General features: G+C 39.3%; 1 protein-coding gene across 2 annotated transcripts in view; it reads left to right on the forward strand.

The window, feature by feature from the left end:
• The window catches only part of whrna (whirlin a), a 112,710-nt gene that overhangs the window by 42,765 nt on the left and 47,409 nt on the right, over positions 1 to 22,536 (forward strand). For both annotated transcript variants that reach the window (XM_018685276.2, XM_018685278.2), the window contains 2 exons: positions 5,970 to 6,188; positions 10,611 to 10,736. In XM_018685276.2, coding sequence (XP_018540792.1) covers positions 5,970 to 6,188; positions 10,611 to 10,736 — 345 coding nt within the window. The remainder of the gene's footprint in view (positions 1 to 5,969; positions 6,189 to 10,610; positions 10,737 to 22,536) is intronic.

A 22,536-nucleotide genomic window follows, 5' to 3' on the forward strand; every position in this document is an offset into this window, starting at 1 on the left:
CCTCTGGCTAATCCCTGTGATTGATGACTTGGCTCCATTAAGTCTCTATGTTGGCGGCCTTGTCAATTACTCATTAATCCTTCTAAGTGTTTACTTCATCTGGGGCCTAACTGCTTCTTTATGGCCAACAAACGACCATGTGCAGGCTCACACACGTGGTAAAACAGTACACACCAAGTCACGAGTGTGTCAGTCAGTATACAGAAGGTAGTCGAAATGAAACTTCTGGTATTTGTCAACCAGGGTGTTACTGTCATATTTTTGTCTTTATTGACTATTGGTTGTTCACTCACTTTATCTGTTGTGGAGTTTTGGGAAACACAGACTCTGGCAAGAATGGCATTGATTAGGAAAGTGAGCACAAGCAAACGAACTTGAACTCAATACAAATCATCAAAAATCAATCTGTAGTCTAAGTCTAACCGAAATAAAACATGGAAAGTAGTGCCTTGAGAACTGGGCAGCTCTCATGCAACATGAGAAATACTTCTAAGTTTTCATGTTAAACAAACAATGGTGTGATAAAGAGAGGCTCCAGTTGGGCTAAAAATAAGAGAGTAAGATGCAGGTTGACAAATGCTAGTAGCTGGCAAAAAACTGAATAAAGATCCTATTTGATATTTGCTGTTAAAGCATTTGCAGTTTGTGTCTTACCCAGACAGCATCTGGAGACATCTGGTGTGTTGTCTGCTGATGTTCCACCAGACCTGAACTGTAGCCACCTTTACTGCTTGCTTGTTAACTAAACCTCGTAATGACATTTCATATCTAATGCGCTTTAGCCTCCAACAGTAAAAACATATTGTTGCTGTATTGTGACTGCAATGTGTGCTGTGAAACGGGCACGTTGTGGGTCTGCTTGTCAGAGTAACACGTGCAAACTGAACCAATGTGGAAACAAGAACACGAGATTCCTGCGTTTATTCTTTGCTCTCGCTCAGCGTCAGGGAAACACTTCATCGACAGGCTCACAGGCACGCTCGCTGCCGGTTACACGCTTTGACTTCCCCCCAAAGGCACAAACATACGCAGCTGATAGATGGATCGGACTTTGAAAATTGTGCCAACGCTGCACAGCATCGATGGCTATGATCCATTCACACCACTGACAGATCCGCTTTCCTCCCAGCCGCACTCACGTTTCCAACAAGCCATCAAACAAACACATTCCACTTTTGTTACAGCTCGCTTGTTCTCCAGAGCTCACTAGGCCTGCCGTCACTGCTGGCTGTGGTAATTGAACAAACACACTATGCCCAACCCACAATGTAGCAGTGCGAGAAAAGTAACCAGTCACTTTAATCTCCTAACCCTTTTTAAACTGAGATGTACTCCTAATTTTGTTTGGTGTCTTTTTGCTTTCTGCTGTGTTTGTATTTAAGATTGCATTATTTATTTTTACACATCACTGCAGTCTTTTAAAATTTTTGGAAGCAGCATCTCATCGCCATTATACCTCTTTCACACATACGAATTTAAAGTGGCAGGCTCTCTCTTGTCTTTTGTCATTAGCTTGCATGCTTGCGTTGAGCATATCATCTCCGTACTCAGCTCTGTTTCATCCATCCTGTTTTATAAAAGAATCACAAAGAGCTAAATTGCCTGTTGCCAGATAGTTGCTCTCGCCCATCAGAGGACATTTACTGCACATCAAATTGAACCTTTGTCATGTTGTGCTGCTTTTATAAGAGAATATCTTTCTTTGCACACATTGCACAAATACATTGCGATTACGTCTTTAACATCTGAACTTGATGCTATGAAAACAGTAAATAAGGTAAAAATAGATCAACCAGTAAGATAAATATTGCACATCAACAGTCAGTCAACAGTCAACAATCAGTATGAGCTGTGTCTGGCAGCAACAGAGCCAATACAGCACAGAGAAGCAGCGAAGAAGCACTTCTCCGTCCTTGAGTAGTGCTGGGTGGTGCCAGTATGTTTTCAAGGTTGAATTCACAATGAACGGCATGCTGTCGCGTCTCGGGTGTTTGAGTCTGTATGTGCGAACAGGGCATTAGAGAAGATGCATCTTACAGCACTTCTGCAATTGGTTTCAGCATTCAGCCATGATAGCTGCTCCTTTTGGGTCCTGGGTCCTTTTGTGTGTGTGTTTATGTGACTGGTATGTGACTTATTGTAAGCGTTTGGTCACTCAGTCGATACAGGAAGAAACATTCCCAGGTTTCTTTTCCAGTTAACTGATCAGTTTAATGGTGGTAACAACAATATGAGTTAAGATTATGTTTGTTAAAGCCCCTTTTTCACATGCCTACGTGTTCGACTGAGTATATTTACCTGTGGGCGTGTTTGTTCGTTAATTGGTTCGTAATTGATTGGATTTAGAACAATCAGGGTTTTCTTCCACTTTACTTGATAACATTTTGATAAAGGAAATGCATTAGTGCAGTTATTTTCACATTGATGCAATGTGAGACTTTTTTCCCTCATTCTTTACAAGCATGTGTGATGTACGACATATTTTATATGGAGCATTTTAGCATGAAGTTGTGTTTGTGTAGTACTGTGGAAGTGAATTCGTAACAGTGGATTTTTCTTACAAATATCACCAGTGTGTGTTTTTGTGTGTGTAAAACAGATCTCCTGTGGTTGACAGATCTTTTCTGACAGCAGTAAATAAACCAGGGTAAAAGGCGATTTGCCCGGCTGCTTTTTTGGTTTCTCGTACTTTTCCAAGTCTGTATCACTTTCATACATCTGATCTGTGTCTTAGCAGGTTGATGTGTTTGTTTGTGTGTGACTGTGTGTACTGAGTTTGCACGTCTTGATGCGCTTGTTTGTTATCTGTGTTCTTGACAACTTATCAAATGTGCAATTAGCAAGAACAATTAGCGTTGAGTGGTTTCAACTCTGCAGCCAAATCATCTGCCAGCAGCAAAAGAAGAAATGCTTTTAACAGAGGACTGGTGGAGCATTTTCTTAAACTCTCATAAATCCACCTGTCCAAACCAAAACCTCAACTGAGTCCTCATGAAAGATGAGACTTTGTGTTCTTGAAAAGGACATCAGGTAGGTTGAGACACATTTAGTGAGTTCTTTCTTTTTGTGAAAAAAACGGAGCTGGATAACAAATCCTACTTTTCTTAAATAGCTTTTAAATAGAGAAGACTGTGAACACTGTGGGACATGCATTGACTGCTTCCCCTCGAATAAATAGTGAATTTGCAATCAGTAACTCTTCAGTTTTTTCACTGTTGAAAAACGTGAAAGATATCTTTGTGTCACATCTAATTAGCCCCATTGTTAACAAAAAAATTGATCTTTATTTTTCTTTTTGTCAGATATTATTACAGTAATTCATGTTCAGTTTGTACAGCAGTCTACATACATCTCATTGACTTTCATTAGAGGTTTAGATACTCAATTTGTAATAAATAAATTACTTTTGTATACAACTAGACTGCAGCAAATACATTCTGTAGGTAATGTAATTGTTACCAGATTACGGGGTTATGATCACAATTTTTTTTTTAAATAATTGATCTTGCACTACACAATTACTATCATTAAACATTTCCATATTTATGTTTGGGCACTCAAAGCACAGGTTAAGGAAAGATTGTTGTCTGGTTTAATACAGAAAAAGTATTAAAGTAGTAAAGTACCATTGGGGCCATTTAATGCAGACTCCTTACATAAACAGGCTTTTTGCTGTAATCCCTCATGCCTCATGTCAAGTATTTTCCTACACTATAATTTCCCTGACACTGGCTACCTTTAAACCTCCCACATTTCTAAGTGATGGAATTGGATGGCCTCTACAGCTGAGCTTTGTGCAGTCAGCTTTTGTGTATGAAATGGATTGCCTGGACTCTCATGAGAGCGTATTGTTTTTTTCCGCAGCATCGTCTGAAAGCAGTTTACCTGCCATTGCCATTTCCCATTATGCGCCGCTATATATATTCCATTACTTTCCCGGTGCTGTTTGTTCTGATTGCAAGCAGGGCTGAGCTTCATCAGCCCAGTGTCACAATCAGCACTTTCCTCCAGGGACGATGTATTAGGACCACTGTACCACAGCTGCTTCGTCAATTACCACTGTTTCTTATTCACAGGATGGAGCAGCCTGTTAAACCTGCTGCCCTCCCTCCGCTGCCTCCATTACCCTCCATCTTTCCTTCTCTTCTTGTGTGTCATGTTGCTCTAACTCCTGGCCCCCCTGCTTCTCATTGCATCTAAACACTGCTCATTTTGCCTTCTTCCTCCATTTCCTCTAAATGCAGTTAAATTTCTCAGACCAGCACGCGCCATGATACAGCCTGTTTAGGACTATAAATCAAAGAGATGCTCTTTAGCTGGCTGGCAAAGTGGCTAAGAGAGAAACTGGCTGTGTATAGCTCTGTCCTAGTTTCATAATAATAGTGTGCAGTACGTCCCACATATTTCACATTGTGCCGTTTTTGCAGTTAGTATACAAGAATTCAATATACTTTACCACTTTGTACTATCAGGAAATCAAGCCAAGCGTTGATGGATGTCAGACCACCAGCTAAACTTTTGAAATATTTATTACTTAAACTTTTGTATTCTGCTATCTTCCCAGAACTGTCTCTCTGCCTTTCACATTTTATTTAGATTCTCTTGTTTGTTTGTTTTCTTTTTTTCTTGGAAATTTCACCTCCTTTTTGCTTTTTCATAATTTAGTGTCCCACCACCTCCTGGTGATGTCTGGTGGCTCAGAGAGATGTGACACTTTTGTCATCAACACTAAAATTTTTCCAGAGTAATAAAATTAAAAAGATAATTATCTTTTTGGACTTCACACTGTTTGTGGTTTTCTGTATACAAGTAGTTTTATCCCCTCTGTCTGTGAGTAAAGGCTACGAGTGGCAGGAATGCTCATGTGTTGGTCATGGATCTCACTGCATCCACTGTATTGGATCATGGGAGATGGGCCTTCAGTCCTGCAATATCCAGACAGCACTCAAGTAATAATTATCTTATGTGATTCACGAAGTAGATTGATACCTGCTTACTTTGATTTTCCACACAGTACAGAAATAATAAGTATGATGTCTGATGTGTCGTCATTGTTGTACTATGTATGACGATAAAATGACGACGTGAACCTTAGGCTGCAGTAATGAAGGCTTTGTACCCAACTACATTTAGCTCTAAACCTTTGATTATGTGCTTCATGAACCTGTTTAACATGTGGAAACACTTGAAGTTACCCCAGTAGAAGCTGGAGGATGTAATAGCATAATACTGTATATGAAACACCTCCACACTGAGAACTTCCTGTTCCTTTTAAAACTCCTAAACTGACCAGTTAAAGCGTCACACCCATGACGTGAGTGCACTGTCTTGGAGTAATATCAGTAAATCAGAAACGTCTGTGACAGTTTTTGGTCTGAGATGAAGGCCGTGTTGGTGGTGCACACAGATTGTTTGATCAGTTAGACTTTCAACCCCATTCAGTTTGATTTCTCCAGACCAGCGGGCACACGGGAATACATTGATCTGCAGAGGGACTGCACATACAGCAGGCTATCAGAAGGCAATGAGGCACAGCTAACAGCAATTTTCAGTAGGAATGTGTTAGAAATGTGTTTGTTATTGTGTGTGTGTGTGTGTGAGAGAGAGAGAGAGAGTCTGGTCATTTGGGGGTTTTTGGGAGGTGGAGAAGCACTGCAAAATTTGCCTGTTTCTCTGTGATCTTTAATTTTCTGCCACATATTCCTTTTGGCCCATTTTCTTTAATATTCACTATTAAAGAGAAACACAGCTACACTGATATAATCTCATGCAAGTATGTATGTGGCCTTCTAAAATTAGATTCGTTGATTTGTTTGTAGTCTTTGCTCCCTAAACCTGAACTCATGTATGTTGTTCTGGGAAATATACATTTTTGAGTTGTGTTTATAATGTGGCCTGAATTCCTCTCCTCCTCCTCCTCTCCTCTCCTCCTCTCCTCCTCTCCTCTCCTCCTCTCCTCTTCTCCTCAGGTGCTGAAGGGCAGTAAAAAGCTTAACCTCTCTGTGCGTTCAGTCGGGCGGATTCCTGGCGGCTACGTCACCAATCATGTTTATACGTGGGTTGACCCTCAGGGCCGAAGTGTGTCTCCACCTCCAGACCTGCCTGAGCATCGCAGTGCCACACTGAGAAGAACTGACAGCCAGCGACGCAGCAACATGCAGCTACTGCAGGAGGGAGACGAGAAGAAGGTGAGACTTCATGTGGGCAGCTAAACACTGGAGTGTTGGAATAATGTGTGGAGTTTCTCCTTTAAAAAAAAAAAAATCTCAGCTGCACATTCAAAGGAATAATATTATCAGGGGAGAAGTAAAAATATTCAAAGTTTGAATAACATGTACCCAGGATTGTGTATGATGAGTCATGATTTAAAATCTTTCAGAGTCAGCCATGACATTAATTCATTCAAAACATTTGCACTCCCTTACATCCATTAGGCACTTTTAACATTTTCTGTAACCAACATGTTACTTGCATGGATAATTTCTTAAAACTTCAGAAGTTAGTGCTAGAAAAGAAAAATGTAAAATCAAATATTCATGACGAATGTGAAAAGGCAAGCTAAATTAAGCTAAAGTAAGCAACAGAGTCTAGAAGTGTTTCATCCATAAATCATAAATACAGTAACAAATATCCTAAAAACTTTTTCTGAAGGCATCAACTAAAATTTTGCCTCTGTATGAGGCATCATGCTGTGAACCGACCTTAAAACTGAGACAAGGATTTTAAGTCTTTTTACTGTGTCTGTTCATGTTCAGCCTAGTTAAGGAGAGTTTTTTTTTCCCCCTCTGCTGATGAGGCACCGTGTCTCTGGACTCTAATCTCTACTCAGCTGTGTCATGTAGCTATTCACTCTCTGACCCCATAACTGCAGCACCATGTTTTTGTGCATGACTGAATAACCATTTGTATTCCGGGAAAACGCTGCATTTGTTTTGGAAACGTGAAATGTCCAATAAACTTGCCACCAAAACTGAGTGTCTGCATATTTGAGATGACAAATAGGTCTCACATTTGCAGAATCGTCTTTCAAACCACAGTTTTAATGGCTTTTAAAGACTGCTCTGGTTGGAGTAAAAGTAGTCTCAAGAGTAAAAGTAAATTATATAGTTAGACTAAGTGATGGACAGAAAATGATGGACACTGCAAAAACAATAACTAGTAATTGGACCTTCACCCACCCACCCACAAAACTCCACCCTGTCACCACCTCATGACCTGCAGGGAGGGAGCTGTCAGAGCTGTTTAAAAGATTTATTACACCAGAACTTTCAATTTTTCAGCAGCTGAGAGCCACACATTAATCTTAACTGCTTCAGTTGCATTAATACAGGCTGTAGTTAATACCATGCAGATAACATTGTGAAAATATTAATCCTGAATTTAGTTTGGCTATTATAGCTTCTTTATTCCTCCCACTACTGTTCAAAAATAAATCAATATCCATTTCTGATACTCAGGTATTTTCAGTGAATATGTGATAAGTCAGTCTTAACCTGTGTCATCTGAACATTTTCAATCCACTTTCTTTCAGAATCACCAGCAGCTCTGCATTAAACAAACCAGAACACAGTGTCTTTGATATATAGCATGTGAAGGTCAGAGCTACTACTGCTATTACTTTCCTATGCTGCGAGTGATGTTGGCTGGCATGTGTCAAACTCGTCTTACAGTGACAGAACAGCTTGTGGAGAATTCGCAGTCTGCTAAACTCAAATTAGTTTGTGAATCTGGAGAACCCAGTCCCACGAGGGATCTGTAACAAAAGCATTCAGAGTCCTGTCATGTCAGTTAGTAACAGGCTCAAACTACATTTATTCCTTTGGTGTTCTGATTCCTAGAAACACTGTCCAAAGCTGCCACAGTTGCCTCCTGGGCATGCACTACATGTCATTATAGTTACAGGTGCTGCTCTTCTCTCATGACATTAACAAGGGGAAATGACTCAGTTTCTCTTTTCAAACACACAGTGCTATTTTTTTCTTATTATAACATGTACAATATAATCAGGAATCCTGTCTGTGATTAAATGCACTTATCTATCCCAAACAAAGGCTCTCTGTTTTGTAAGCAATGCAATCTGAGGTAGAATTCACAGACAGTGGACCACTGGGACTCCTTAGACAGAGAGATCATCCTGAACTGATTCCATGATAACAGCTGATGCCAGGGAACACTATGAGCCTTAAGAGCTGCTTTGTGGTGCCAATAAAAGAAGGATGAGTAAGGGATGAGATGGTAATTAAAACTCTTCTCCATGTCCTGCATAAATGTCAAAGAGAACATGAATGCCTCCATATTCCCACTGAGTAAAGGTGGCTGGCTCACCTCCAGTAGGCAGACACTTATTAAAAAAGGGACTGCAGCGCCATATGCACTGAATGAAAGTGAGATTTCTGTGCCAGATGCCAAACCTACAGCAGCAGGAAAATAAGAGGGACAAAACAGACATTCTTTAATAAAGATATGAGATATATGTATTCCCCTTTTCAGTCTTGGCAAGAGGCGGCTGCATTAGGATCAAACCAAGTAATGAAGGGCTTCATTGTGATGGAGAAGTACAATTTACATTTTGGCACACTGCTGAGCCTTCCCCAGGGGACAATGTAAATTTTAATGTGGTTTCTTTGCTTTCCAAATGTACATATTTTGGAAATGCTGAGTTGAGTTCATCCAAGTAGCCATTAGTGAAAGATGGAGGAGAAGCTTTTAAATTGAAGAATTGAATATATTCATTTCTACTTGAGGCTAGGTAGGCAAGACCACCTGTTAATGTCATTGAGAGCTATTATTCAGTTCTCCAAGATTAAGGACTCCATTTTAACAGTCTAAGGCTGTGATCTAAAGCACATGGAGCAAGTGCACTTAAGGTGTGTACAAATCTACTTTTGCTGGTTTAATGGTGGAAAACAAGGTCACAGCACCAGGCACATGATTCTGAAGGGTTGTACTTGGTCTCTTAATTAATCATGGGTGTATTTTGGGCATAACATGCAATAAACTAATGAGAGTGCTGTCTCCCATTCCCATTAAAAGCCAGGTGTACTTGCATCTTTGCAGATAGCTAACATAGTGGTGGATTTGCCAGCACTCAATGGGAAAATGACAACCGCTTCGGTGTGAAACAGGTGAAGACACTTGGGCACCAAGTGTGGAAAACAGGAAAAATCCTAAGATATTATTGAGCCCGAAAAAAGTAAAGTTAATTATTGTAACTAAAGATTTAAGAATCATCAGCATGTTATCTTGTGTGCCACGAACAAAAATGGCTCTGACATTAATAGATTAGTGAATTAAGAGAGCTATAGGCTCCAGGGCCAAAGCAAATGTCTTCAGAGTAAAGGGACACTGCTGATGTTATGACCCAGAGGCATCAAACAAAGATGAGCAGATAATACCTGCCAGAGTCACTGCCAGTGGGTTAAAATAAGCAGTTTTATCAAACAAACAAACCCTTTGTCAAACTCTATAGCCTCCAGAACAGTGCACAAATAAGTATTTTAAAAGCCTTCATAGATCAAGGTATGGGAGGGAGTTTAATATCTATAGCCACTCCATTATATACTGTGTGTGGGAGCAGATTATCTGCCACATTATCTGAAAAATGTACCTTTGGTAAAACTGGCATGATTGCAACAAATCATGCAGTTCAAAACATCATTAATACAAGAAACACAAAGACACAGCTCTGGCTAAAAACGTTGGCTGGTTTACGTTACATTTGTGTAGATTTTAGGCTGGATTTTTGTACCTGTTGCAATCCTTCAGATCCCTCTTTAGAGAGAGATAGCTGCATGCTGACTGTAAACCGAGCAATAATGTGTCTAGAGGACCCTAAAAGTCTGAGAAGAATTCTTCATTGATGCTTTTAGTCTAGGTAATTTCCTCCTTTGTATGTCAAGTGCTGCTCCAGGTCTTTGCTGGAGTGATTCTCAGAGGGATGTGTCAGGTCCACTCTGCCGTGAAATGCATCATATTTTACTTTGTAAAGTTATGTCTGATTTTGTGCAGAAAGCAGAATAGTGGGAGTGGACGATGTCATTAATCCATATGGGTATGAGTTATAATATCTTCACTCCTTAATCTAAGAGATGGATTATGAGCAAATTTCTTCTGCCTCATTACTGAGTCCTTGTGGAGGTGACTAGCAATGAAACACATAATAGTAGTGTTAAGAGTATTGTAGTAGTTGTAATTAGCAATGGCAAAAATGTTATGAATAAATAGACGAATGCATTTTTCAGATTGCATATGAGCCTCGTAAACAAACTGATTGACCAATTCAAACCGTCGTTCCTCCAATCAGAGCAGATTCAGCCTCCTCATTATTGGCTGTGAGTCACCACATCTAAGTAGCTCTTGAGGCTCTTTATTTTCTGCCCGCAAATCCCAGCTCAGAGCAGGGCTGTCATTTCCTCCCTGCATTGTGTTTCGCATCTCCATTTCACTGTGAACAGCTCGACACCATGGGCAAATCTGGCAGCACGTCAAGCAACACAATTGAGGCTGCAAATATCATTTTAAAATGTTGATATTTAATGAGTGTCTGGTTCACACTATCTCAAATATTTAACCCCTGCTTCTGCCCTTGTTTCTGTGTCTGTCTTTAATAGGTCAACTTGGTTTTGGATGACGGACGGTCTCTCGGACTGATGATCCGGGGGGGAGCAGAATATGCTTTGGGTATTTACATCACTGGTGTGGACCAGGGATCAGCAGCAGAGTGTGGAGGACTCAAGGTATCACTTTGACTCACTGTCTCACTTTGATCTAACATCATATAAAATCTGCGACAGTTTAGATTAGAAAGATCTTCGTTGGTGATCTTACTGAGGAATACACGATAACGCTCTCTCTCACTCATGCCCAGCCTCTTCTCAGTCTCTTCTCACACAGTGTTGGCGTTTAATACATGTATGGTATATTAAAATCTGAGCCTGGCCATATTACTTCATGTCATGTCAACTGTGTACCATGGTTCTCTAAACAGTTGTATTGCATTATTTATGTCACCCTACATACATTCAGTCGAGTCCAGAATACTGTATGTGCTGGACAAAAGCTTGAAGTTGATGGCCATAGATGGAAACATGTGCATACATGTAGAGATGCACAGTAACATCCAAGCAACCATTTAGCAACCAATTAAAAAACACCTAAGAACCTAGAGTTTACTTAGAAATACTACTGAAGGCCTTGGGCACCAGATAACACTCTAATGCCCAAGCAGTCATCTGGTACAATCTTAGCAACAACCCAGAGGATCCTAGTAACTCAGTAACAATCCCTGGTGCCTCTTGGAACATATCATTAGCAAGTTATTAGCAATAAAGTGGGAACTTGTGCTAATTAAGCATCCATACAGAATTATCATCATGGTTATTATTTTCAGAAAGAAGAAGAAAAGTTTTTCACATTACAAAAACATTGATTCCTGAGAGGGAAATGGTTCTGTTCACCTGCTGTCCTTACAAAGAAGTCTGACCTCAGGGTCAGGTGCAGAGCAGCTGGTGGAGAGTTAATGCAATACATTAAAAGTGCCAAGGAGCCATCAGGGATCAGGGTGTATCAGCACCAGGCCTGTCAACGATTAGATAGAATCAGATTAGAGCAGAGAGGGGAAGACCTGTATTCTTGGATCAGATTTGCTCCTCACATCTACTGTTCACTCTGTCTAGAAAACAGGCATCTCTGACCAGTGGTGGAATTTCCTTTAAAGAGACTTTCTCAGAGATTCTGTAACAATGACATGACAACAGTGAGAGAGTTTTTGCAAAAAGCCACTTTCTTTACACAATTACATTTCCATTACTTTAGACTATTCTTTAACAAATTACTCTCCTCCTTCCTCCTCACCATATGGGCTGTCAAAAATAATTGCTTTAAGATGTGAACAAATTAAAAAGAACCTGTGGTATTTGTTGGATATGCCATGCTGCGACTATACTCCCTTTAAATTTAGCATCAGATCCTGAAAAATAAACAGTGTTTTATTGAAACAGCTTGTGCACTTAAAAGTTAAAAGAGTTGAATTTGGATACCTCAGAATAAAGGGAGTGTTTCCTGTGGGAAGTGGCAGTTGGTGTTGAAGAAATTAATGAATGAATGATTGATTTTCAAAACGTCAGTACTGAGCAGGGGGAGATGTTTTAAGAAAGGGCTGTTAGATATTATAGTATAATCACAGAATGTGTAGAGCGCTCTACATTCAAAAACAATCTTTTGCTGTTGTTATAGTGATAAGGGAATTAGCTGACTTTGTAGAGGCTTCTTTCAAAATGAAAGAATGATGTACAGATAAAATCTGGATACATGCTGATCTTTCAAGCTTTGGTTGGTTTGCTTACTGGTGTGTTTGTCATGGTGACATGGCAACAGAGGAGAGTGAAGATGGACGTCTCCTCTGAGCCCTTCATCTCATGCCTGTTAGTGATCAGCCCATCAACCAGCCAATTACACAGACACCTATTAAAGGGCTCACACACACACACACACACACACTCGGCATGGCATCTTGATGTAGAGTGTTTGCAAGTAGAGAGGCGTATTATTAAAAAGAGCTGAAAGGAAGGACAGGAGGCAGAAAAGGTTTTAATAGACCGTGATATGACACAGGTTTTTTCTGTTCTTTATTTCGTATGTATGAAATGCTTAATGCTGCATCTTGTGCTGTGCTGTGCATTTTAAGGAATTTGTTGTAAAAGCTATTGAACCTGAGTTTCTAAAGCTTAGATCGCTTTTTTGTTTGTTTGTTTTGCCCTAATTCCCTCCCCCCTTGTGGTTTGGTGCCTGGTAGCTGGGTATTTGGAGTAGAAATACTGACCAAGAACATTCACACTTGGTTCAGTGGAGGAAAAAAAAAATCTAAATAAAGCACATCGTCCTGTCTGGCGCGATGTGTTTCACCCAGGCTTTTGTTGATTTGGATGCTCCAGTGGACGCGTGGCTTTACCTGCAGGGCCAAATGCTGGGTGCTGTCTTGACAGAATGAGGGGGCAGGCCAGAGAAAGAGTAAGTGAAGGAGAAAGTTCACAGCCATAGACAACCTCCCACATTCAGACACAGTTTGGTTTGTTTGTGTGTGTGTGTGTGTGTGCACTCACTCACTTGGGTTGGCAGGAAGTAGGTGAGACACACTAATACTGAAAAATAATACACAGAAATTAGTGTTTTAAATGGGTCAGGAGCATATCTGTAGAAGATATCATATCTCCAAGGAGATAATTATACAAGATAACCCTCCTGTTGACATCAGCAGCACAGTCACTGGAGTTTCTGGGATTGTTAGTGCCCTAGGCGAGATCATTAAAATATCTGTTCTGTAAACAATGTTCAGTTACACAGGAATTTATATTCAGTGTATGTAAGTGTATGGAATATAAAAAACAAAATCTAGCTGCCTGCTTTAGGTCCAATGGAAATGTGTAACTAAATGCCTGCTATTGTTAAACCAAGTATGAAACAAAATTATAGTCTGTAATTAACTGAACTCATCCCACTCACCAGAGGTTGCCTTCATGTGCTGCTCGGCCAGCGTGTTTGTTTTAGAGATGTGACATGAACAGCAGCTGTGTGAATTAATATCATTTTGCTTTTACCAGACACAAACAATGTGAAACTGAATTGTTGATGTAAGTCACTGTTGCAAGATGATGTCTCAGTGCATGCTACATATATGAATTTGTTGATGTGGCATTTAGTTTTTTGTGTGAAGTTCTGAGTCGGAGTGAGACGTTCTTCATTTAAACAAAGCATTAATCCTGTGTCACAACTCAAAATACAAACACTTCTCTATCGCTATATAGGGGGAAGACTGAGGTGATACACACTGGGTGCCGCAGGAGATTGTATTTGTAAATTTCACAGGTTGAAATGTTTGTAGCCGAGTGAACTATAATTCACACTTCAGCCTTATCATTTTATATCTAACTGTAAATGATAAATAACTGGGTACAAGTAGAAGTATGTTATATGTCTGAAGCGGAACAAATTGAATCTGTCTCTGACATATAGTGAAAGGAATACTTTGAGCTGTCCGTTTGCCTGTTTCTGAAATAGTTGATGGAGAACCTGGAGAGTTGAAACAACTCTCTTTACCCTTCCATTTGATGAAATCAAAACTACAAATGTGTAACCATAAAATGGTGCTAATGTTGATTTATTCATGCCTTGCTGTCAGTGTTTCTATATTTGCACAGGGCAAATGGCAGCACTGTAGATGCTGCTGTCTCCAGAGACCAGAGTTCAGCTCCCAGCAGGGAGGCAAAGCTGCACTGCTCTCAGATCAGATACATCCTCTTCTAAAAGGACACCAGATTGTGTGTAACAGTGTGATCCTGTACAGCAGGATCCCTGTGTGGTCATATATATGAAAGCATCCTATAGCACCCTCCTTAGTGTCAGCAGCACAGCCTGGTTGAGCTGCACCCTCACCAGACAGAGTGTTGTTTCAGAGGGATAAATAAGAGTAAGAGTTTCCTTTACTCTCCCAAGGGAAATCTGTGGTGGACTCTGATGCTGCTTTCAGGCGGCTTCCCAGAACAAAGAAAAGTGTAAAAACAAATCAAAAGTAGGTTTCATATGTTGTGAATACAAACATCATCAGAAGTAAAAATTAGGCCTTTATTGAGACTTTTTTGCAGAGTGAGAAAGGATTCTCAGAAAATCGGGCTCATGGATGTCTGGATACAATTTTATCAAAACAAAACTGGTACCATTTGAAAACCTTTTAAAAGAAATTTGATTTGCTGTGAAGCTGAACATTAGAGCTGAAATGATGAATTGATAAATCAATTGATTAATCATTCAGGACATTTATCAAGCAAAAACTCCAAACAATAATTGGTCCCAGCCTTGGAAATGTCTGTGTATATATATATATATATATATATATATAGATAGATAGATAGATAGATATATTTCTGACACAATTACTTAAAGTGTATTGCTATAATGGATAATTTACTAAAAACAACACGTCTGGCTGATCTGCCTCTTAATAGAAATACATTCTCCTTCGTGTAGTTTTCTTTCTAATTATAATGACACATTCTGAACTTCTAACTGAGCTGGATGAGTGTGAGGCCCAGTTTTGACCCTGCAGACCTGTGTGAGTGTAAGCTGCTATAAAAACATTTTGATGGTAGACCATGTCCTTTTACATATGTTGCAACAGTTAATTTGTGAAACAGCAAATGATGTAGGAGCCAACAGACAGGTGCTTTGGCTTCTGCGTTACCCTGGCTTGGCTTTGCTTCATTGTTATGAATAAAGGTGGTCATCATGGTGGTTATGTGTTAAAGTGGAATTTGATTAATGCAGTGGTATTGGCTGAGTATACTGGCATGATGGAGTACTGTAACCTTGTGATTTGTTGATTTGTTCTCTCATCCTGTTATTTTTAAGTTTATCGCTCACCCTGCAGCCAACTGTTTGTCACTCATGAGACACATAAGTCTTAAATAGTTTGGATTAAAGAGAGCTGGATTGTTAAGTTATGTTATTCAGAATCAGCAACAAGTTCTTCGTTGTTTAACATGTTACATGGAATGAATCTTTATTTCTAGATAAACGGATTGTTTAGTTATTACGTGACTGTTGAGAACAGGATCAAAGTGAACCAGGTCTTGGACATCATAATTACCATAAAATCGATAACTGTGATCGAGATATTCACCTTTAGTATAAACCACTTTGTTCCTATTCTGAGCAAACCTTTCTCCAATCACAAAAAGAGCCAAGAAGCTGACTTTGAATTTGAGTCCTCTTTGTGTGATACTTCAGAGGGATCCATTGTGCATCCTAAATAGTGTTGCAAACATCCTCAGGGCACAGACTCGTACAAGCTAAAGATGCCTCTGATTATCAGTGCTCAACGGGAGGAGATGCTTCCTCATAACTGTCCATGACACTGGTGCTTATGCTTCAGCTCCTTACCCTGCAGCTGACTGCCTTCACTGTCTGTGTCTATATGCCGGTTTTCATCTGGCCAGTGTGACTGTGATGGATGGCTTATATCACTCCAGGCTTCTATAATCATCACAGCACCAAGATGTCACTGCCTCGCCCTTCATTCTCAGAGAAAATGAAAACTAGGCTGTGTAAATGTTACCACGTTGCTTTGCTCTCCTGCCGCACTATATTTCAACAGGAAGTCATGTGAAAACCTTTGTTGTTAATTTTGGCGAGTGCTTGCAGCGAGAAAGGACGTTGATAAAAAACAGTTGCAGGAATTCATGAAGTTAAGGTCCACATGCAAATGTGAGCATTTGAATATATGTATGTGAATTTGGTTGACTCCAGGGACAGACTATGTCTAGTCACTGAAAGCTCCCATATTGCACCTTGGCCTGCTGACTGTGGTTTAAGGGAGGAGAAAGGTCAGTCCTGCCCAGTGCCCTTTTGTTGACATCTGCCTGATTCAGTTTAATTTAATTAAAGCCGAGGGGAAAAGGTCATGCCGAGCTGTGGTTCCAACACATGAAGCTAATCAGAAAGGCAAGTGGACACTATTCAAATTTTGTAGGATGTATTTAACTGCTTCCCTTTCCTGTTGTTGTTGGTTCATCAAGCATTTGGTAAACTCATAATTAAGGAGATTTAGTTAGAATAAACCTCTTCTAGCTTTTTTTCTCTTTCACTCAAATCCAAACACTCATATATAAGCTGTGTATGCACATGGACCAAAGAGAGTACCAAACACGTAGATGGATTAAGGCCAAGTATTTTCAATTTGCACAGAGGTGATTTTTCCATCCACTCTGATGATGAAGCAATCCTGCTGAAAGAGCACAAAACAAATCTGTACAAAGAAAACACTTGGCGAGATACAAGCTCTGGGTGTGTGCATGCATATTAAAAAAAAGCTTTAAACATTTTGTTCTAGACAACAAAGAAGCATTATTGCAATATAATGGTTTTTAAGAATGCTTAAATTGATGACAGAGTAAAAGTTCAGTTCTGAAGATCACACATCTCCAGTGATTGCCTGGATTCTTGGCCCAGCAGTGAGAAATTTAATGAAGAACTGAAATTTTTTTTTTTTTAAGTTAAAAACTCCCTGGAGTCCCTCAGGGATTGATTTTAGGCTCCCTTTTTTATTCAGTTCTTTATTAGTCCACATCATGTGTGGAATAATACTAACTAGTGATTCAAAACAAATTTTGACTTCTGTCATCTTATAAAAAGACGTCAGAGAGAGAAAAGCCATCTTCGATCATGTTTGATGATGACCAGCTTTTGATGTTAGAGGGAGTTGTGCACTTTTCTTTTACTCATGACAAAAAGCATTTCCAAACACGGCAAGCATGTTAAAGTACTGAAATCAAAATTTACTTTGATTCATTTCACCTCCAGTTCATAGAAAAAGATAAAAGGATATGAAATAAAATCTGAAAAGGCAGCTTCTGGGCTGTCCTGGTGGCTCTGCCATAATAGGTTTAGAATTGACCTGGATCCTTTTGTTGTTTTGTTACATTTCCTCTCTGCCTCTTTTCACTCTGAGCGGTCTAATAAAGCAGAAATGCCATGAAAGTAATCTTTAAAAGAGCATTTCTCCTTAAATAGTATTGAATATCTGAGGCAGGATGCTTCCCCTGATTATTTCTGCTATCCACATACTCTATTCAGTGGGGAAATATAGAGCTACATGTCTGAGCTCCCATCAAAGATAGTCGGCAATCTGATCTATAGGGATACAAAAGTAAAAAGTACCAAGATGTTTAACAGCGAGGAAACATTCAATATAACTCTAATTTGTACTATCTTTTCCCACCCTCTGCTCCCTTGCATTGCCATATCAAAATTAAGCCAGTTTTATCCTCCAGTCAGACTTTGTGCTCCTTTCATCTCGACTTTTACAACAGTTGTAAGAGAAGTAACAGACTGAAAAATTTCTCAGATACATGCAAAACTTAAGTGGCTTAGCATGTTGAGCTTTAATCTGCTGGTAAGAAAAGATGAGTCCTGCTGGATAACATCAAGTGTAAAGCAGAAATGTTGTCAAAGAGTCAATAGTTGAAATCAAACAACCTGTTCTGTGTTGTCTGTTTCTGTTTTATCATATGGGCCAAAAGGCCACCATCTCCTCTCACATCTCAGTTATTCTGTGTTTTCTGCATACACACCTGATTATTTTAAGTGTTAATCATTGGGTTCAAATATAGTGATACCTGGAGCAGTGACCTGTACAGATTCAACATCTCTCTCTCAATTGCTGTGATTGTAGAATGCAAGGGTATAATGGTAATTTTCGGTGATGGTATAGCTGATAAAGGGAATTTCCTACAGTACTGTACATAGTGTGTTTTACAATAAAAGGGCAGGAAAAGAGGGAAAAAACCTTAGAACAAGATCTGTCTGAAATTATGTGTCAAAGAGCTGCTGATAAGAACAACTTAGACTAATGTAATGTAGCCAAAGCAGAGGAAAAGAGATTTATTGTCCCTCGAGGGGAATTTTTCTTCCCTCTGTGCTGCTGCTGTTGAAGGAAACATCAAAACAGGATTTAACAAATGCAGACAGAATTATGAAAATCCAAGAGCACAAACATCATCAATATTAAACATGCAGACAGGGCAGATATTCACAGTTCAAATGTTACCTGCAGCGTTTTAGCTCCTCATGACATTAATGATTTCTTTTAAATGTTGATTTAATTCAGGGTTCAAATAAGCACAGTTAATACAACAAACAAACTTTATAAAATTATTATTAAAACAGAAAAAGGATCATGCACCTCTGATCCTTTTACATTGTACAAGTGTAAATACAAATACAATGCAGAGGAGTTCCAGATCCTTCTTCTGTAAAAGCTGTGTGATTTTTGTGTTTGGTTTGATCACGTTGGAAAATCCCTCTTCTGTCAAGTTTCTCGACACCAGGAATCATCTTTTCATTCAGTGTTTGAGTACACAAACTTATATTCACAGTGCAGCCCCATATCAGCACACTCCCACCTCCATGTTTCACACTCGGCACTGTATTTGCACTGATCCAGATAATTTATTTTGGTTTCATCTGACCATGGAAGTATTCATCAAGCTTCTTTTCATATTATTTGGCAAATTTTATTCTTGCAGTTTTGAGAGAAATCATTTTCTTCTTGGATTCTGTCTGTAGAAACTGACTCCATTCAGTGTCTTTCACATTGTATGATCACTCACTGAAACATCACTTTTTATAGATAATCCTTGTTCCAACTGTGCCTTATGTTCAGTTGCCTATTGATGCTCTTGTACCCTCTCAAAGTCTGGTTTCTTACTTATTATTTACCATGTGAATAATGCTGCATTAGACACAATTCAGGCCTAAATTGAGAAAGCTGTGGTGTTCACAGGTTCTTTTATAGCCTTGTTCATGCAATTAGCCTTAACTGGAAAACACGGATAATTAAATTTATACCAGTGGTCGTAGGTAAAAAAATTACTTTTGTTGCATTAAGGTTGTACTTTGGGCTCTGTTTTTTCATTGCAGTCTATCTATCTTGGTTGTTATTAATAATAGAGAATGTTAGATAAATATCATGTAAAAATAGAAAGCAAAGTACATAATAACATCCACGTTATATAAGCTGTGGTAGCTAAACATACGTACGTATGTGGCAATGATCCTGAAGGCTGGTAAAGAATAAACAGTGCTGATTAAATCCCTGGTAAAAAGAACAACAAACACTGCTGAGCATCAAACTTCAAGTGTTTGTGCACCTGCCTGCTCCAAGGACACGTATTAGCAACTAGCCGACATTAGCTAAAAAAGATTTAAAACACAATGCAATAGGCACCGTCCTTGTGTTTGTATTTGTCCTTGTAAAATAAACAATTCACAAACTAATTTTCACACCATAAAAACCTGCTGATCCACCACAAAGCCTGTATAAAGTATCAAGGCCTTGTGCTTTGCAGGTACATCCAGGCTGCAGGTCCACGTACAGTATATACCCTGCTTCTGTGCTTCTGCTGTGTGAAGTGGAAATGGGCTCCACATTACACTATTTCTGGCTGCACAGCTGGAAAGCACTTAAAAGGCAAAGCAAGCCATTTATTTCTACTTATTATAGATATATGACTGTGTGCCCGCACCAGTAGAAAGACCCTGCTGTGTCGGAAGAAAAGAGGAGGCAGTTCCTTGTTTCCAGCTTTAATAAACATGAAATTCAAATACAAAATGGACCAACTGTGGACCACACACAACAGAAAAGTGTGATTGCTACCCAGAGGCTCATTGATCAAAGTCTGGCCTGTTGACAGGCACCTGGGCTTCCTCATTTCCCAAATCGCCAGGGACCATTGAGGAGTAAATAACTGCTGCTCTTCACATGAAAAACCATGCCAGTTTGCCCACTCTGCTGTTTCATTTCTCTCTCTCTTCTTCTCACTATTGCTGTTTTAGGCTTTTTACTCTGTTTTTGTTTGGTTCTTATCTGCTTTAATGCACTTAACATAATTATAACTCAGCAATGAAACATTTTAATTTTGTTTAATTCTATTTTATACTCAACAAATAAAGTGAAGTCAAATTTCTCTGTCCCTCTGAGAATAGACAACAAAGTTGATTTACAGTATGGAGAATCGTGACACAACGTGAACTATACTGTACCATAAGGACACAAACATCGATAGAAAAATACTAAAAGAAGTATGATAATAAAAAGGAAAGGTGCCCATTCAAAAAATGTATAACTCATTGAACTTCTAGCTTGGTTTACATCATCACATTCTTCACGCTGTGTGCTTAATGATCAGGAGTTAGCACCCACTGTAAATTTGCTGTGTTATCAGAAAGAACTCTATATCACCCTTTTGTTCTGAGCACTGAGGATCAACACAGTGAAAACCCTCTTTACAAATGTTGAGTAAAATGTTGCTCAACCTATTGATTAGGTTTAGTTGAATATAGTGAAAAGTCACAGCCTAATTCACTCCTTCTGCACAACGTGGATAATCATAAAAACACTGAAATCTTTGAGGCATTGCTGTACATAACTTATAAGCCAGTTCAAATAAGTTTTATGTGAACTGTCTCTCCACCACACACACATTGAGACCTGCTCTGGGTGATATGAACACACGCTCAGATGTTGTCTCACATTAGGAGTCAGGATAAGGGAGCAAGCAAGAATACAGCCCATCTGTTTCTCTGTGATGTGGCTCCTGCAGAGCGCTCTCCACATTATCAATCGCCCCACTGAGCCAAATTCTAGTAATTGTATTCGTATCTGTTGGCACAGACTACAAAGTCACCGCAACTGCTCCGTCATGCAGTTGGCACAGAGGACAAATGGAAAAGGCTCTGAGGGTTTTGAGAAGGTACAGTTTATAAATGCAAACTGCACATTTTCCCTGGAAGTGACTGTTAGTTACTGTATTCTGATGGTCATGTTTGCCAACTGAACTGCAATATACGCACATGTGTCACACTGAAATATCCAATAACACCGATGGAACAAATACTTACTGAATTCCATTTTTTTCTCCTTTGAGACCGTTTTTGGTATTTCTGGACAGTGCACACGTGTTTTTTTATGTTTATCTTGGAGAAAATATTTATTTGAAATGCATGAGTACCTCTCACCGATATCAGACCACAGACTTGCCAGTTAATGTGGCATGCTTTCTCATTTCCAATAACATTAACTGGAAAATGCATGTTTTCTTTTCCAGGGGATTCATTTGATTTTAGTGCATAGTTTTCTCACAACAAGTGAATATTTTTGGAAAGATTACTACAGTCATGACACAATGCTGAGGTGTGAGAAGACCAAAATTTCAAATATGGACAAAAGATGGCCCTGCACACTTTGGTCCAGTGCCAGTATTTAATGAAAGGAGAAAGCATTCCTTTACTGGACCCTGTCAAGGCTAATATTTCACTAAAGGGACTATCAGACCTTATCACTGAATATAGGACTCCTGTGCTTTGCCATGGGAAATGCATTTGACTTGTGGTTCCCAAGATCCATATGAAAAAGGACGAAACAGAGGAGTGCAGTGAAAACATATTTTAATTGTAAATCAACTATCTGCTGCACTTTCAATAAAGTGATACCAGCTTGATTAAGGTACCTAGCTATGGATATGTGTGAATATGTTTATTATTTGCTGGGCTGCAGCAGGGGGACCAGCCTTATAAACTATCGGACCATTGGTCAGCCTGAATGTCAGACTCCTTTAGCAATTTTTTTCTGAAAAGTTTTTGGACAAACCTTTAGCTACACTGAGTGAGTCATTTAACAAGTTAATACAGCCTGAATCACAGCACAGCAATTGTCTATAACTGTATGTGTCTGGTGATTTTGTCACTTAAAAAAAGAACTTTTGACAGACAGTGGTGCGTTCATGTGGAACACCATCACTTCTCCTAAGAAGCTGATTAAGAAAATTGATTTTCAGGGCCTGAATTAACCTCAACAGATGTTTCCAGAAAGCTCATATTTCTTATGAAATGAGATTAGACTGATTGGTTATAGCTGACCCACATTTGTCTCTATCACTCCACTGTGTTATAGCTCATTCTTAGAAAGAGAAACCTTGGGTTGTTCTG

This window comes from Lates calcarifer, linkage group LG9, assembly GCF_001640805.2.
Source record: "Lates calcarifer isolate ASB-BC8 linkage group LG9, TLL_Latcal_v3, whole genome shotgun sequence".
Taxonomy (NCBI): Eukaryota; Metazoa; Chordata; class Actinopteri; family Centropomidae; genus Lates; species Lates calcarifer.